At 37.9% G+C, this 17,271-nt stretch overlaps 1 protein-coding gene across 1 annotated transcript; it reads right to left on the reverse strand.

Moving 5' to 3' along the window:
• Window positions 1-9,833: 9,833 nt before the first annotated feature.
• HAUS4 (HAUS augmin like complex subunit 4) lies at window positions 9,834-17,271 on the reverse strand. Its single transcript, XM_075211358.1, has 9 exons — window positions 17,170-17,271; window positions 14,305-14,444; window positions 12,852-12,983; window positions 12,584-12,718; window positions 12,402-12,498; window positions 11,437-11,582; window positions 10,563-10,693; window positions 10,398-10,466; window positions 9,834-10,314 (listed from the first exon to the last, which is right to left on the reverse strand). Exons 1-9 carry the CDS (start codon window positions 17,192-17,194, stop codon window positions 10,131-10,133), a joined length of 1,059 nt encoding a protein of 352 aa, XP_075067459.1. The 5' UTR covers window positions 17,195-17,271; the 3' UTR covers window positions 9,834-10,130.

The raw sequence follows: 17,271 nt of genomic DNA on the forward strand, positions 1-17,271 counted from the left end.
AAATGACATTTTTATTTTAAAAACGTGTAACTATCACATTATAATTTACTAACATGGCATCTAATGATTTAAATGTATTTTTATGTTATACGCAAGGAACACTGAACAAATATGAATTAGAACTTTTAAAGTGTTATACTGTTTACATTATGTTTTTCTAAGCATACAAACAGTAATGTAAACTTAAATGATCCCTCCCATGTATTAGTATAAGCATGGCATCTATAGTAATAATGGGTTCTAGAGTTGAACCTGGTTACATGGATTTTATTAGCAATAAAAAGGCTATAAACACCAGTGGGTATGAGGCCTAATAGACCTTGTTTCTCAGGGTAAGGAAAGTAACATGTAGGGACATTGCTGTTCCAAGAATAACTATTTCAGCTCCCAGCAGAGTTAACTGTTTCACCCAGAGACTAAACCTCCTAATTGAGCAGATTTTGGCAGGATAGTCCCACCATAACGCCAGTGGTCATGTTCGTCCCGACTCGTAGGAAGTTATGTCCAGGTTCGTTCCTCAGGTGCGCAAGACAATTCAAGAGGATTTTTAGGAGACAGGACAAGGTTAGGGGGCAGTGAAATGCTTTTGAAGCTCTAGACCAGGGTTGTCCAACCCGCGGCCCGCATGCGGCCCAGCACGCCTGTAAATGTGGCCCAGAAGGAGTTTTGGTTGTGGTAAGGGGGTAGCACTGTTAATGGAAAAAAAAATCCTGCAAAAAAAAGAAAAGAAAATACTTACCTTGCGGTCACGCGGTCACGTCAGCTGGTGCTCCGGCTCCCTCCCTTGTCTCCTCCGTGCGGTGCTCGCAGTGAATGTCGGGCGTAATGTCATCACGCCCAACATCCATTGCGGAGCGCAGCACAGAGGAGTCACCCGCGCGAGAAGAACAATCAGCAGCACAGAATTGGAGAAAAAAAGAGAAGAGGACAGGAGAACAAGCCGATTAAAAGGTAAGTTAAGGGGGATTTTTTTATTATTTAAAGGGACGCTGACCAGTGAATAAAAGTCACCTGGTCCTGGAGCATCATGGACCTTATCTCCCTGCTATATACTTCTACTTGTAATACTAATGGGGCATTATATATTATTCTCTTTGGCCCATTATAAGTTGTTATCCCTTAACTAAGATAGTGGTGTAATTAGCAAAACAGGTCACAATTTGGGGTCACAGTGATGTATATGTCAGGTACCGCAGGCCTGGTCAGGGCACCCTGATATACAATGCCTGGCTTAAATGCACTTTATTGATATTGCATTGAAACAATACAAAAAGTGATTATAGTATAATAACTAGAGAGGATTTTTTGAACAGGGCGATTGAAAGGTAAATATAGGGGGATTTGAAAAAAAAGTGATATATATATATATCACTTTTTTTCTCATATATATATATATGTTAACTATATTTTCTATGGTTTTTTGGATGATCAGCGATCGTTATTGTTAGTGTATCTTATGTGCGGCCCAAACCAACTCGTCGTCTTCCAATGTGGCCCAGGGAAGCTAAAAGGTTGGACACCCCTGCTCTAGACAAGCCCCTGGGGCACAGACACATCCATTGTGACATGGGCACAATCTGAAGTGACCCAACCACTTTCCCTTCTGGCATAGTCTGTCACGATTTACAAAGGTATTTCACAACAAGGTTGTTGAGATTTGAGAGACTGTGGAAAGCAGAAAGAGAGATTAGTACAGGACAGAGTTTAAATCAGTGATAGGCAACTGGCAGGCCTCCGAGCCTTCACCTGTGGCCCCAAGCTCCTTCCTACTTTATTGTCATATTTATCTGTTATAGTTTGTAACAATTGCTTCATGCCTGCTGACTTGTTACTACACATAGGTGTCTCTTTCCTTGATTAAATTAATTGTTTTGACTAATTACTGAATGTAAGAGTGCACTGTCAGGCCCCTCATAGCCACCAATGCGCCCCCTGAAGTGTGTCAAGTTGCCTATCACTGGTTTAACTAGTAATTCTTACTAGTTTAGTGCATTAGAGTTTCTCTTGTTTATGAACAGGTTTCTTTTTGTAAAGTTCCACTAAAATTTACCATTTGATCTCTACCTAAATTAAAACCACAACCAGTGGGGTACCAAACACAAGGATTTTAGTAATACACACATTTGGGAAAGCCTGTCATTCTGCAAAAACATGTCCCAGGTTTAGGGTGGACCCAAACAAACAACACTCATGTTGTGCCACATGAAGGATATACCTAGCACTGTAATAAATACGTAATGTGTGCAGTATAGTAAAAACAGAAAAGTACTTGGTCCATTAAACCAACTGTCCAGAATATTAATATAGCCCCATGTCTACCAGAATACAACTCAATAACCAGGACCTGATTATCCAGTAGGCAATATTTTTGGAAGTGTAAAAAGAAAACCTGAAAGAACAATATACGGTAGTAAGATTTTGATCTTAACGTATGCCCATGGCAAAGGCTGAAGACACAGAGTAATCCTTGAGCGGGTGCTTAGAGATAAGCTAGTAGGAGAGATAAGGATAGCAACAGGTGCAGCCGTGACAGCCCCCTCCACCTTCGCATCTTCTCCCTCCATGGCGATCATTCATGCTTCCGGTCTGCTAAACAGTTCTGATTTTAATGAAAATGAGTGACAGTCACAGTGACAGAGGGTGAAGAAAGACTGCCATGTCTGACTATCACAGTGACAGAGGGTGAAGAAAGACTGCCATGTCTGACTATCAGCTTCACCAGAGCAGTTTGGTTATTTGCATACAAGGCTCCAAAAGAAGCTTGCTAAATATTGCTGCAAAGAATGTTTAATGTTTTAAAATAATAAACATGAATGTGACAGTTCCTAAAAGTAAACAGAGATTAAAGTGGACCTTTTATAATCCCACTAATGTTATTAGTGTAAATTAATCAACATATTTCAACATCCTCAGATGTACTGTAGATTGGTTGTCAGCCATTAATTCTAATGGGATGTCTTTTGCACTACCCAGGCGCACTTTTTATAGGAAAGCGCATTTTATCTGTGCACATAAACCAATGTCATTGAACCATCTTAATTTGCAAATTCAACAGGTGAAAAATAATGATCGTTGTGCTAGACTCTTACACTCACAGCTTACTTCAGACATCAAACAGCTCCAACAAGCAGTTTAGGGTTATTCAAAACACAAAGAGGGTACTCACAAAACCTAAATAAGACATTTGTGCATAAATTATGCACTGCATAGCCATAATTATTGCTGGTCATAAATTAATCTTATTGTTTATTCAAAATCACTAGGTGCCTGAATTACCAACTGATTTTTTAATAGCCTTATGCCTGTTTGTCATTTCATGGCACTGGGATCACCCTAGTTGTCTGTTAAAATACTAAGACAATCCTTCCTCCTTACGTGTCCCTCTTCTTCTGATTGCTCCTGAACTCCGGACAGTTTTGCAATTAAAACCAAGTTGTCTTATGAATTTAAACACATATTAAAGTAAACAGATGTGAGTTTTAAAGGTGTTTTATGACAAACACATATATTTCATGATAGGTATGTGTTGAAAACAACTATATTGTCTTAATTAATATGTAAAAATGTAATGCTGAAGTACACTGTACAACATGGACACTCATTTTATAGAATTTAAATAGCAATAGAGATGGATTAGAGAGAAACCTTATCACAACCCACCAGCAAAATTAAAAATTGACATAGAATATATAGATTTCGTCTATACAAGCATGCCCACACTATCTATTATACTAGAGAAAAGCCTACCTTCAGCCTTGAAAAAGCAATCAACAGCGAAACACGCTTTGGCATGTATACTGAGTGCATGCTTACTATATTAAATGTATGTCTATCATGGTTAAACTTAGTTACCCAGACATGTAGAATATCAGGATATATTAGGATTAGAATGCAGTGTTGTGACACAAATGGACAGAATAGATATCAGAGATCCAATTTTAATAGGAGAAATGTGCAGCAATAGGTAAAGGATTGGGTATTAATGGCTTTGAAAATACAAATGTAGCCAAGGTTACAGCTGATCAGATACAAGATTGAGGTATTCAAGAGATGTTATTCTAACACAATGGACTTCAATAGAGATACACTAGTATAACGGATACAAATGTACAGATATAAATGCAGCAGAAAAACCATCTGGTTACAAATAGATTCTATGGCAGCACATTCTGAGCCTTTCATTGAAATATTCGCACAGCAGGAATCTACTTAACGAGTGTATATAACCACAGTATTAATGCAAATTGTGGAAACAAAGAATCACAGTACTACTTTTCTTGTTTAAGAGGATGGTCAATTAAAATATAGAATGATACCGTGGATTGTAATTCATATATTTAGGTTGGGTACACACTACAGTGTTCCAGCAGATTATCGTGCCAATTAGACGATAAACGACTGATTGACCCGATGTCACATTAGTGTGTACCTTGCAACGAGGAACGATTATTGTTCCAAAGCACAAAATATTGTAGATTTTTAAACTGAACTAAACATTTTGTTCAATGGAAGGATGTTGTTACAATTCTGCAATGTGTATGCACTTTGCAGAATTGGAACGACAATTTAGCTAGAAGTATGAAGCAGCACTAACCTGTCACTGGTGTCCAGGGATCCACTATCATCTCATTGTGTGTCTTCCTTCAAACGCGAGCTTGACCTGTGCCTGGCCCCTACGCATCATAGATCTTCACGTCTCCAATGAACAATATTACTATTATCAACAACCCCTACTAATGGAACCACGATCTCACCTCTAATACATCCTTATTACTAAAAGCATATGTTCAACCCAACTTCTAGTGCACCCTCAACTATATGCTGTAACGTGATGACGTTGTCACAGACATATATACATGCCTCAGCACAGTCCCAGTTTTGATACTAACCTTCTGCTTAATGCTGTTATTAGTTTATCGACAAACCAGCTACTAATATATTGTTGAATCTGCCCCTATTCCATATCCACCTACAGCACTACTAACCATACTCCAACTGACCTGTCCACTTTCTCAAGGGATAATCCTGAAGCTAGCCCTGGCCATAATGCCAGGCTACTACCAACAATTGTGATAATGAGGGATAGGAAGAATGATAATAAAAGAAGATGTATAGTTTCTTTCTGTACATGTCAGTGTGCAAAGTGTTACCGTTGTCCTGAGTATTTTCCTGACACTTTAATCTTGGCATGCAAGGTAATATCGCCAGAGGAACTAATAGCAGCATTAGATCCCAGGGCTGCTAAATTCCACTTCTCTGCGCAACGAAAGGGTTACTGCAATCAAAGTCTTCCATGGAATGTGGGGGAAGAGGCTGCACCCACATTGTGTTCCTGGCAGACAGCTCCCCACTCTGATGGCAACAGAGAGGGGTTTAGGTGCAGAGCCAGATATGGGACAGCTGCACCATAAAATGGACAGTGGCGCACGGGGGGGGTTCTGAGTCTCCAGAACCCCCCCCCTGCACTAAGTGGCCACCATAGCGGCACTGTCCTATACAGCAGCTGCGGCGCTGTCAAGGAAGCACGGCTTCTTTGACAGCGCCGCGGCTGCTGTATAGGACAGCGCTGCCGAAACGGAGCTGCTCTCGTGCGTTTTGTTTTTTTTTGGGTCGGTGGGGGGGGGGGGGGGTGTTCCCCCCCCCCTGACAATCCTGCGTGCGCCTCTGATGGATTAATACATAGAATGGATTAATGAAACTATTAAAAGCCCAGAACTATTAAAAGTTCACTGAATTGCAGCCGAAAGTTATGACAGATGAAGAGCATAGATCTAAAGGTAATCGTGTATGTATACACATGAATCGGCATGCTGATTGTGACTGTTTTTTTCCCCCGTTATTGGTAAAAATCGCCAAATCTATTGTATTGTCAGACTTTTCTTGTAGGTTTTGACTTTTTATTTGGTAGGCAGCTCCTTAAACAATGCATTGTTTATTCTTTAACAGGAAAGAAAAAAAAAAAAAAAAAAAACAACAAAGAGAAAAAGAAGGGAAATTCAAATCATAATACAAAACAGATACACCATATACGGATAGATTAAAGCTTCTAAAAAAAAAGTGATGTTACCCATAGCAACCAATCAGATTCCAGCTATCATTTTCTAAAATGTAGTAAATAAATAATAGCTAGCATTTGATTAGTTGCTATAAGCAAATCCTTCATTTTGACCTTTTTAAAATCTACCTCATGGTCTCTTAACATGTCAAACAGAAAAACCACGCTGGCATGGGGTATAACCATAATAAACAAGGATCACCTTCTTTATTTTAGCTTGAACATATACATTTTGCAGTGCTGTATAACCAGAAAGCTTTAATCAGATACATCAGTCACTCTCCCGATAAACCCTTAAAAACTGATCACACATTCATCATGTTGAAGTTATTCAGAAGTCAATTAACCCACCAGTATGTATGAAATGCAGGAGGAAACATATGCAGACACCATGCACTTCTTTCATGATAGTTTGTCACCAAGCTACTAGGAAATCAATTTTATTATAATCCCAAAAAATGCATGTGCAAAGTATCCAGCTATTCGAAGCAATACCAATGCCTGTGTCACCCTTCTTGGGGGAATTTTAAGAAAATGAGAAAAACTGATAGAAGCAGTCTAGCTATTACCACATTTTTTCCATTTTTCTAAATAACAATATCTGACTTAGAATGTAGACAATAATAAGGTGCTTGCTGTCCCCTCACAGCTGTTTCCTGTTGGTGATTGACAGGTGAAGGGCTTAATGCCATCACAATGATGATTAAGCCCCGCCTCCTCACACACTGCCTATGGAAAAATGATGAAGAGCCATGAATTGGGAAGAGAGCACTTTTAATGCCCTCTCCCCAATCCTGGCACCTAGAAACGCAAGGGCATTCCATGTTTGAAAAACCTCTCTATTCCCTTGCTATTCCCATTTTTAAATTTACATTTATTTGGTGGAGACTTTTTCAGAATTTTGGAAGCATGGAACTCTAATATACAAATAATAGTTGAGGGTACATCAGGTTGTAGTTTACTTCTGGACGTCTGCAAGTGGTTTCTTAGCAATCGTAGCGCCACCTCTAGTTTTCTGTCTGTCGGAGTATAGACACGCCACCTGGATGGTTTTGAATGACTTTCTGATAAAAATGTATCATCGAGTTGTGTGTTAAGTGTCTTTCATAAATGTATACTCATGTTTTATATTCAAATCATATGAAGTAATGGGATGCTAAAACATTATGTACAGGTTTCCGCCCGCATTATATGTATATTTATTTCTTGATATATTAATGCTCATGTCTATTTTTGGATGTATTGTAGGACTGCATTCATACAAGTTTATTATAGTAATGTTTTTATTTTTGGATAAATATGAATCACTGAAAATAGATATCCTAATTAGAGTTCTCAAGGTATAATGGTGGTGTATGGCCAGTGTTTACATATTTTCTCTAGAGAATTTATTTGGCATAACAAAACACAAAGCAGGAGTTGTCCAAACTCAGTGCTCAAGAGATACCAACAGGTCATGTTTTCAGGATTTCTTTAATCATGCACATGTAAGTTAATCTATTTGGTTGGGTCAGTTATTATCTAACCTGTTTCTACAGAGAAAAATCCTGAAAACATGACCTGCTGGTAGCTCTTGAGAACTGGGTTTGATCACCTCTGACATAAGGGATTGGAGATTATTTTCTGCACCTCTGCAGATTTATTTTAAACATCAATAATCTGCTCTTTGAAGAATGTTTGGGACTGAAATTGCACTCACATTACCAAAGGGAGTTTGCTCAATACAACATCAGCATTATGTGAATACACTTGACAGTTCCATCTGTGTAAACTCAGCAACAGGAGAGAATTGCTGATTGCAGAGAACATATACAGTAACATTGATTACATGCCTGTGTTTTCTTCTCGAAGATTGTGGTAAAGTGGTCCAGCGTGCCTCCTCTCCCGGAACAAGAACACTTTTATAAGTACTTTACATATCTTCCATCAGGTTTAGTGTGATGGCTAGTATGTGACTTGGGCTATACGGTTATTGATTCAACAAGAATGTACAGATTTGTATTGTATTCTTTTAGTATCAATATTGGTATTTTATATCATGGCCAACTATTTCTGTTATAAATTGGAATTAAAGAATTTCTGAATATATACAATGGTTCACTTTTGTTTAGAGAGATAAAAAAAAAAATCTATATTACAAAAAAAAAAAAATATCTGCTTTTTTTACTAGTGATCTGCCTCCAAGAAGGCACAGCTTACCCACGGTCTGTGAAGAAGGGGAGTTAATGGGGACAATACAATCCCCTTCTTTCACGTTATTATTTAGAGCAGTACTAGTCTTTCACATATATTGATCTCGTGTAGTGCCTTTACTAGCTCGCTGATGAAACCATCTTACACGGAGAAACGCGTCAACACCATTGATATCAGCACTGTGTTATGCGGACCACTTTAAAATAACCCCGGGGTTTACCTTCTGTCTATATCACGGATCAGGTGGATCGTTATTTGACAGCTTAGTACCCACTTCTATATCGCTCTGTCTCTACAGCGGCTTTCAAGTGGACCAAGCACTCATGAGATATATTCACCGCCAGTGCTGCAGATCATTCCTGCATGCCAATTATATCTTCTGATTGGCGACGTCCATTATCAGCCAGGAGATAGTTTTACCACTTGGATAACTATTAGGAGATTTGAGTCTATGTCCACGTTCATCAGTGTTCTCCAAGTGAGTTTGGTGCACTTTGTTTATACTTTGCATTTTAGCACTACAATCCCTATTTATATCTGTATTTTTACCTAAGTAATTGATAGTGGTACTACTAGCAAGGTGACTTGTCTATGCCTACAAGCGATCCACTGTTCATTCATTTTTATATCAGTGAGTTCATGCTATCATTGTGCCTTTTATCAAGTGTAATTGTTGTTTATTCAAATTAACTTTTAATGTATATGTCAATTTAGATTAATTTATTTGTTCTTTTATATAATAAATATAAATCTGGTGGATACAGCGCTCCCTTTCATCTTTTCATTTTACTCGTTTCCAGATACAGATAACGGTGTATAGGGGTCTTCCATTTTATTATTAATATATTATTTAAGGTTTCTTAGCGCCTGAGATTTTGTTTATGCTCTAAAGGGTAAAAGATCTAACATAGATTGTGCTTATCAATTTCTTATAATACATTTTACAGGGGTAACCTCTGATTACAATTTACTAGTGGGGTGCAAGTTCAAAACACCTTTAGCTTATATACCATGGCAATAATGCAGAATGGAAAGATTGTATAATATTATGTACAATCTACAAATACAATGTACAGTGCACATTGCTCAATGAAAAACTAAACCAAAAGATAGTGAAGTACAAATAAAGAAAAAAAAATATTTGGAGGGGTCATTAGTGGGTTGGGAATCACCGATTTAAACTGCTGAACCCCTTTACAGCATGTAACCCCTCTCTTTTGGCAGAACAATATGGTCCATTTACGAACATTGCATTTAAATGCAAAGTTTGCAGTGAACCAAAGAAATCAGATATTTGCTTTCATATTTCAAACTAGCTGCAGACAGATAAAGGCTCAATAGCGGATTGGTTGCTATCATTCAGTGTAAATGTTGCACAGAAATGCAGTAATAATAAATAAGCCCTACTATATACGCATGGGTCAGGGATTGGGACCAAGGTGTCCCAATCCCTGACCCACGCGTATATAGTAGGGCTCCGATATTGATCTTCTGTTCAATACATTTTGTATCTTGTAGTCTTCAAATGGCAGTGTTCACCTACTATGGAAAAAATAATGTTCCTATAAATAATACCAAATACATGTCAGTTATTTCTTTAATTTATTACTGTAGTTATTGGTAGTATAATTACTTATGAATGTGTTGCTTGTGAAGTATTATCTGACTTATGTACAGTGCTTTACTTTCAGTCCTTAATTATAAAAAAATTGTATACACAAGTCTTTTGTATTTACAGTGACCCTCCACACGGAGGCAACTTTCTTGTGTAGGGATTGTTACAGTTCTTAGCACCAGAGCATGTAAAGTAGGCAGTGTTATACCCCTATTTATGGAGAGCCCTCAGAGGTTCTGGCAATGTAAAGGTGAATGTTAATATTGCTCAGGGTAATGTCTTGCTGAGTTCCTGAATTGCCCAGCGATTGTCCTTGATCTTGTCTCGGAGGTGAGTATATTCTTGCACCAACTCCTCAAACTTTGTGCCCAGGAACTCATAAGAGGCAAGAATCTGCTTAGATGCAGATAGTTCAGTCTTCTCGGTTTTCACAGCAGCTTCCAAACTGGACCTGGAAAGCAGCTTCATTAAGCATGTGAAGAGGGCACCTTCCCTGTACCCAACAGAAAGTTTTCTTTTTTTTTTTTTTGTTACCTTATATAGCGGTGAACTTCAACCTTCTCCGGGTTGTAAGTGTCTGTGAGAACCTGAAGCTCTTCCATGCTGTGTGAGTGGGAAAAGGGAACAGAGGTCATGTGATCGTTAACAAGTAATATGCTCAAAAACCATTTGCTGATTATTAGTGCTCAGAACACATACCGCAGTTTTAAAAACAGTGCATTGCTCTTTGCCTCCAAATATTCAGCGTTCATGCGATCAATGTCAGATTGTGCTTGGAGACGGAGATCGGAGGCAGCCTGTCTAAGAAACGAAAGGCAGCGCAGCAGCACCTTAAAATACAGAGGCAGTGGATGAGATTTACATGTTGATGATACATCCGAGAGATTTCTATCCTAAAAAGTAATTCTATCTAGTTATTCTAAGAAACCTACAGGAGAATATTCTCCTACTAACACTATTCTCATTCTGTCTCCTTTTATTATTCCACCATTCATTTTGTTGCTATCTTGTATATATTGGCCTTTGCATGTTTCTCTATTTTGTCCTTTAAAATATCTTCAAGATCTAAAAGATGCTCCTGAAAGTTGTTTCTATGAATACTTAAAGCACAGCTAATTAAAAACTAAAAGATTCATATTTCATTGTTTAGACTTATCCTGACTTTTCACTGCAGCTTTGTTAGCACATGAAGTATAACAAGGTATGTAATCCCTACCCTATTAAAACCAAATAATACTAATATACACAGCTCTTATCCACAGTGTGATGTAGGAAAATTAGACCAGATATGTTGCTGTGACATAATTTGCCATGTCGATGTGTGAATGTGAATCCACCAATCTGCATTTTGTATGGAAAATTAAAATCTGGCTTTTGCACAGTTCCAGAGTGATCCAAGAATGAGAAGCACCACCAGTAGCTGTTTGCTCAGAGCACTGGTCACATTTAGGCAAGCATACATTTTAAGTATTTTATTTAGTTCAGTAATACCAAGCTTAGAAATGTATTAATATCCAATAGTGGATATGATTGTTCTTCAATAATATACATCTGATGTTCCTTATACACTCACATGAGGATACATCTCCTGCTGTTTCTCCAGTAAAGCTCCCATTTCTTGATGCTTCTCCTGCTCATTTTGCAGCCTCCTCTTCTCGTCCTCCAGCGTACTGGCCAAGCGAAGAGCTTTTGCTGCCCGGAGAACTTCACCTTCCTCATCTGCATGAGTAAAATAAAGTTTAATAATCTGGGATATCAAATAGAAGCGGGAGGGTGATGTGACAGCTACATGTAAAGATGTACAAACTTTGGGACTGAAAAGCACTTCCATTGGTATTTATCAATATTGCAAAGCTGGCGACATGAGATAGGAACATCTGAACATTTGGCCACCTGCGAACGGCAGCATCTTGTAGCGCCTCATAAGTGAATTGGCCAATGATAACACTCACAATAATCATGGCAACCAGCCATCTACATTATGGGCCAAAAAAGTTTAAATATTCATTCCCAACTATTGACAGTCCTTGGTGGAGATCTATACATGTAATGATTACAGGCCATTTTGGCCTAAATCAAACATATGTGGACGAAATGATCACACGTGTGTATCTTAAGCCTTCATAACCATACCTAGCCTGTATCTTGATACCATATCTAATCTAGTCTGTCTCTTTATTTTGTGGAGACAATAGAAGGATCTAGCACCAAAACTGATCCTCAGGACAATTAAACACAACTTAATTGCAGATCACCATATATATTCCATAGTGCTGTACAACTGGGGAGATTACACACACACGCAAGTGATATACAGAAACAAAATGAATGACTCCAGAGGCAGTGCAATGTAGGTGGAGTGATGAGATTTCATTTGAAATTGCTGTTTCTTTTCAAGGTGACTCACACTAGAATTTAATATCTTCTCAGTGCTTGTTTTGCTTATTAATATTTTTAAACTACTTCTAAACATGAGAAGAAAGAACAAGTAAAGAGTGGAGGAAAGATGGTATAGACAGATAGCGAATGTGGGCACACCTGTCTCAGGTTGGTGAAATGACAAAAAAGTAAAACATTTCTTTCGCAGAGCCTCCTCCAGCTGCTTATGAAGTCGCTCTTTTATCCAGAGAACATCCTAAAAACCAAGTTGAGCAATCACATATCGAAGGAAAGCAATGAATGGGCATGTAATTTAACGGGAGAGCTTGACTGCATGTCACCATATTTGATGGAAGAAGGTCCAACAAATCTTGCTTCTCTAACCCAAGAAGAGATACAGAACCAGACTCTGCATCAGAAGGTAGAAGGCGCGAACATTCTGTGACCAACAAACACTGCTGGAGACCGTCCTGAAACTGCAAAGAAAGAGTGAGAGGGCAATAGACACACAAAAACACAGTTTAAGTGTATGTAGCCATGACTGTCAGTGACTATATGTATAGGAAAGGAGGCAGGGGAAAAAATCATAGAATTATAATAAAGATATACCTTATTCTCCTCATCGGTTATTGTGCCCTCCTGCTTCTTAACCTGCATATCCAATAACATCTCCTGTATCAGCCTGTGAACCACCTCTGACCTTAGCCACACCTTCCTCTGCAGTCGTAGCTCTCTTTGCGTCTTCGTACAAAAACAGAAAGTAATGCATAAGGGACAGGAGGTGCTCATTATTCAATGGCAACATTGTTCCATACTACAAACAGATAAACACTACATAGCATTTATAGGTAGATAGCACCTAAAGAGGCGACGATTTGTCTTCATGAAAAGTAACAGAGACCGACACAAAAGGGATGCTAAACAAGACAAGTGCTGAAATTATGCCAAAAACAGTGCTTCAAGTTAAATAAAAACACGGACAGTGATCATATGAGTAACATGATTAGCACCTTCCAAACAATCTCTAAATGGTCCGGGATACCCCCCCCCCTACCCCCAGACTGCAGCACCTTGGGTACTTTTGCACAGGAATAATTTCACTTAAGCAGAAGGTTAGGAATGCCTGCTTTTTCAGCAGTTTCAATACACTTTATGCGATATTGTTTATGTTTAACACTGATCATGTTTGATGATGCAACGTAATAAGTGAAGCACATTTATCTCATATATAAAATACAGATACAGGTGCACACTTTAAGCAGCAAGAACATATTTATACATAATAAGAGACAGATATATGTTAAACTCTGCAGTGATATAAGCTCTGTAATATGACTTTTAGAATAAACATGAGGTTCTCTGTGCACATTTTCATCAAACTGTGGATGCCCGTCTACAATGTCATGGTGACCCCTTTCAGATAACAATTTATACTATGGGACAAACCTCATTTAGTGCCTCTAAACTTATAAGTAGTATTTGAAGGACCAGACTGTTCTGATTAAACCACTTAAGGATAGACAGGTGGGGGGCTGAGTCAAAACGAAGGCAGTCATAACCTTCATTTCATTTTCAAGGTTGTGACTGCCTTCTTTTTGGCCCAGAGTTGTCTGGTACCCATCTAAAAGAGGTCACCCTGATATATAGATTGAGATATGTATCATTATATATATATAAATAATTTTTTTTCGGTTAGTTGCTAAATTTTCATTGCCCTGCTGCTTCCCTTTAGTGTGGCCCAAGGACAGTACACTGATGATCTTTGCTGGTACCTTTTTTAATGTACTGTACTACAGAACTGGGGGTGTGACCCCACAAAGACCAATAAGAAGCAGCAAGCATGGAGCTTGCAGCTTACTATTGGTCCTCCTACTCACACTCCCAGTTCAGCAGCTGTTTAACAATGACAAACAAAAAACAACTTGCTTTGGTACTATAGAACAGAAATGGAGGAGACCCAGGATAATCAGTGACTCCACTAATGGGAAGGAGCATGTCAGGGAACATTTATAGAGTAACTGGAAATGCTGGTTTCAGAGACTGTCTATATAGAATGAATTACCTCCTCCAGTTCACGGATTAAGCTGGCACTACCCCCACTTGGCTCCAGAATCTGGCACAATTCTAGTAGAAGTTTACTAAACAGGGGATTCCTCTCCAAATCTTCCTCCTCTAACTGAAGCATTGGGAGGTGACCATTTACTAAACAAAAAGAAAAAAGTAATGTAATTATTCCTGTACTAGTGATAAATACAATTCCAGAAGCATGGGTATACACACTACAGACGACACTACAAAGTGTAGAAATGTAATACAATCTTAGGTGCTTTTGCCTCACAAGGGATTCCATTAATAAGAAATGTCTCTTACCTTTATCAAATTCATGTCAAATGCTGGAGCACACGTATAAAATGTCATGCTAATTACAAGGCAAATACATTACTGACCATTTAATAAATAAATCCATTAATTAACTAACTTACAAAGCTGGTTTCCAGTATAACCCAATCTTCCTTTTCTGAATTAACTATGTGCGATCTATTTATTAAAATTCAGCAATAAGGCTGATTTTCTATCTCCGCTTATTGCGACAATAGAAAATCATTTATTGTCGAAATCAATAAAATAGGACCGGGTCAGCTATACCCAGCTGTCTCAATAATACAGGATCAGAGCAGTAAGGGTTAAGTTACATGTGCATGTATGTGCGTATGCCTCAAGGCATATGCACATGCATTAAAAAAATATTCCAAAACCTTTCAACATTTATTCAAATAATAAAGCAATTCTTAATCTATTTCCCTCAGATGGCGATAACAGAATAATGATTGCAGCATTATTTGTTCAGCTGTGATCTTTATTAAACAGGCTTATAGGTTTCCCCATGCTTTGCATAGAGAAGCGACCAGTCTGTGAATCTTACCGCCAGGGATAGCACTTCTTTTTTATGCAAAGGGTGAAGCTCTATCGTTGAAGAAAACAGCCATTTTAGTCAGCGGTATGGCTTTTCACCCTTTAATAAATAGACCCCTTAGTGTTAGAGCTTGTTATACTCATATACATCAGAGCAGAGGTCCTAAACACACAGTACATATAATTTCCTTCCACACACATTCTGCTATACATTCATACAGTACAAAGAGATAGCCATATACACATAACACGTCACAAGGACAATGATACTTATATCAGGAAAGATTGCATGCAGATTTAAGTGTCAGAAATCAAATGCTGCATTTCCTCTGGAAAAATGTCATGTGACAACAACTAGGGCAACAATTGATATAGCCTAGACATAACAAACACTGCTTAAAGACAATTATTTAACTAAAGGTTAAGGTTGGTCCTTTTTGTTAGAATTTTAGTTGCAAATTAAACTCTTCTTTTTTTAAAAAAAAAACAAACCAAGTCTTTATTAACAGTCAGAAAACAGTGCACAGTGGTACATAACATGCAAGTGCTCAGGCATGAAAAAAACATGTGTTTTGATTTCCTAACAGTGACAATAATGTTATATGTTCATTAGTTCAATCCAGTGGTAAGTAACCAATAAAAGGTCCTTAAGTATTTTGAATAATTACCCGTTTTGTTTTTCATTGCTAGTTGTAGAACGGTGGAATGAAAGCAGATGGTATTTTGTAAACTAGACAGTTGCGTGTCTCGCCAATACTGGAATGCAGCCATATACAACCTAAGCATATTATAATCTAAAAAGTATTCACATTCCCACTTTACTTTCTGGAGTAGTTTCACACTTAATTTGTGAAATCAAATAGAGCACACTAACAATAATATCATAGGTTAAGTCCCTGGAGTTATTAATATTGAGTTAGAGCTCTGTCTACCCTTTCTGTAAAAGGGGAAACATGAAGATTGAAGACTATTCCTTCAATTCACCCAATGTAGAGAAGTTGTCAAAGTAGTTAAACAACTGAAATGGAAGAGATTTCTGTTCCTAGATTCAAAATAGATAAAATGTTGAATTATTCTCCTCAGGGTAGTTTTTTTTGCAACTAATAAGCATGTTATTACATATAATTTTCAAGAAATGAAAACTGCCAGGTAAAATATTATACAGTTAATTTAAAACCATAAACATGAACAATCATCTGCCAGGGATCAGGTTACCAAGGTGGAGTTTTCAATAAACAAGTGATTACAGTAAGTATTATAGTGCCTTTTGATTTTTTGTTTTAGTTAAAATTGTATTTGTTTATGCAAAACATCTAGAAGACACAACTTGAAGGAGTCAGGGAAGTGGTGCGCCCATTTAGATTTCTAGATAAAACCCAATGGTAGCTTTTAGGATTTGACCGGTCTTGACAACAGCATGTAAATAATATAAAAATAATAATAATAATAATAAAAAAATCCACTAATAATTCCCTGACATAAAATATATGAATTAGTATCAGAGTCCAAGATTAATTTCAGGATATGTCTTAATATGATCAACCAAATAACACAATGACTTAAATTATAAATAATGACAGCTAATACAGCTTCTACATGTAAGCACCCTTATTGGGACTAAATGTTATCACTGTATGTTTTTGGTTTTATATAAGTCCCACTTGTAGAATTCTGTGTGATGGTGCATTGCTTCCCAAAGATAACCCTCACATACCTGCCAACCTCTGCCAGTGTGACAATATTCTGCTTCTACTCCTACTTATTTTCCACCTGCAGTAACATGAACCAATGTATAAAATATCAATCATTTGACTGCCATCAGGTTATTACAAGTAGAAGTGGAGACCCAGAAGCAGATATAGGACTCATATAGAGCTGCCACCTTTCCTTGAAAATAAACTGATCGGCAAAGCATTACATATCTGTATGTATAATCAGTCTGTGCCTGGTTATCTGCAGGTCACGTACACACATAACTGATGCCATGAAGTCAGGTACAGAGGTATGTTCTCACCATACTGCAGGGTGCGAGAGGCCATTCTCAGCAGCTATGTCTAGATCCCCTGCATCGGAAGGACCGCCTGACGTCACCGGGTCATGTGACTACAGCGGTGGT

Source organism: Mixophyes fleayi, chromosome 1, assembly GCF_038048845.1.
Source record: "Mixophyes fleayi isolate aMixFle1 chromosome 1, aMixFle1.hap1, whole genome shotgun sequence".
In the NCBI taxonomy this organism is placed as follows: Eukaryota; Metazoa; Chordata; class Amphibia; order Anura; family Limnodynastidae; genus Mixophyes; species Mixophyes fleayi.

What these genes read in the sequence shown, in the direction of transcription:
- HAUS4 (XM_075211358.1), bottom strand. Translation starts at nt 17,194, where the DNA reads ATGGCCTCTCGCACCCTGCAGTATG. An exon ending in TAACCGATGAGGAGAATAAG is followed by an intron (nt 12,719 to 12,851) that starts GTATATCTTTAT and finishes CTTTCTTTGCAG; the next exon opens with TTTCAGGACGGTCTCCAGCA. An exon ending in ACCTTCTTCCATCAAATATG is followed by an intron (nt 12,499 to 12,583) that starts GTGACATGCAGT and finishes CTTGGTTTTTAG; the next exon opens with GATGTTCTCTGGATAAAAGA.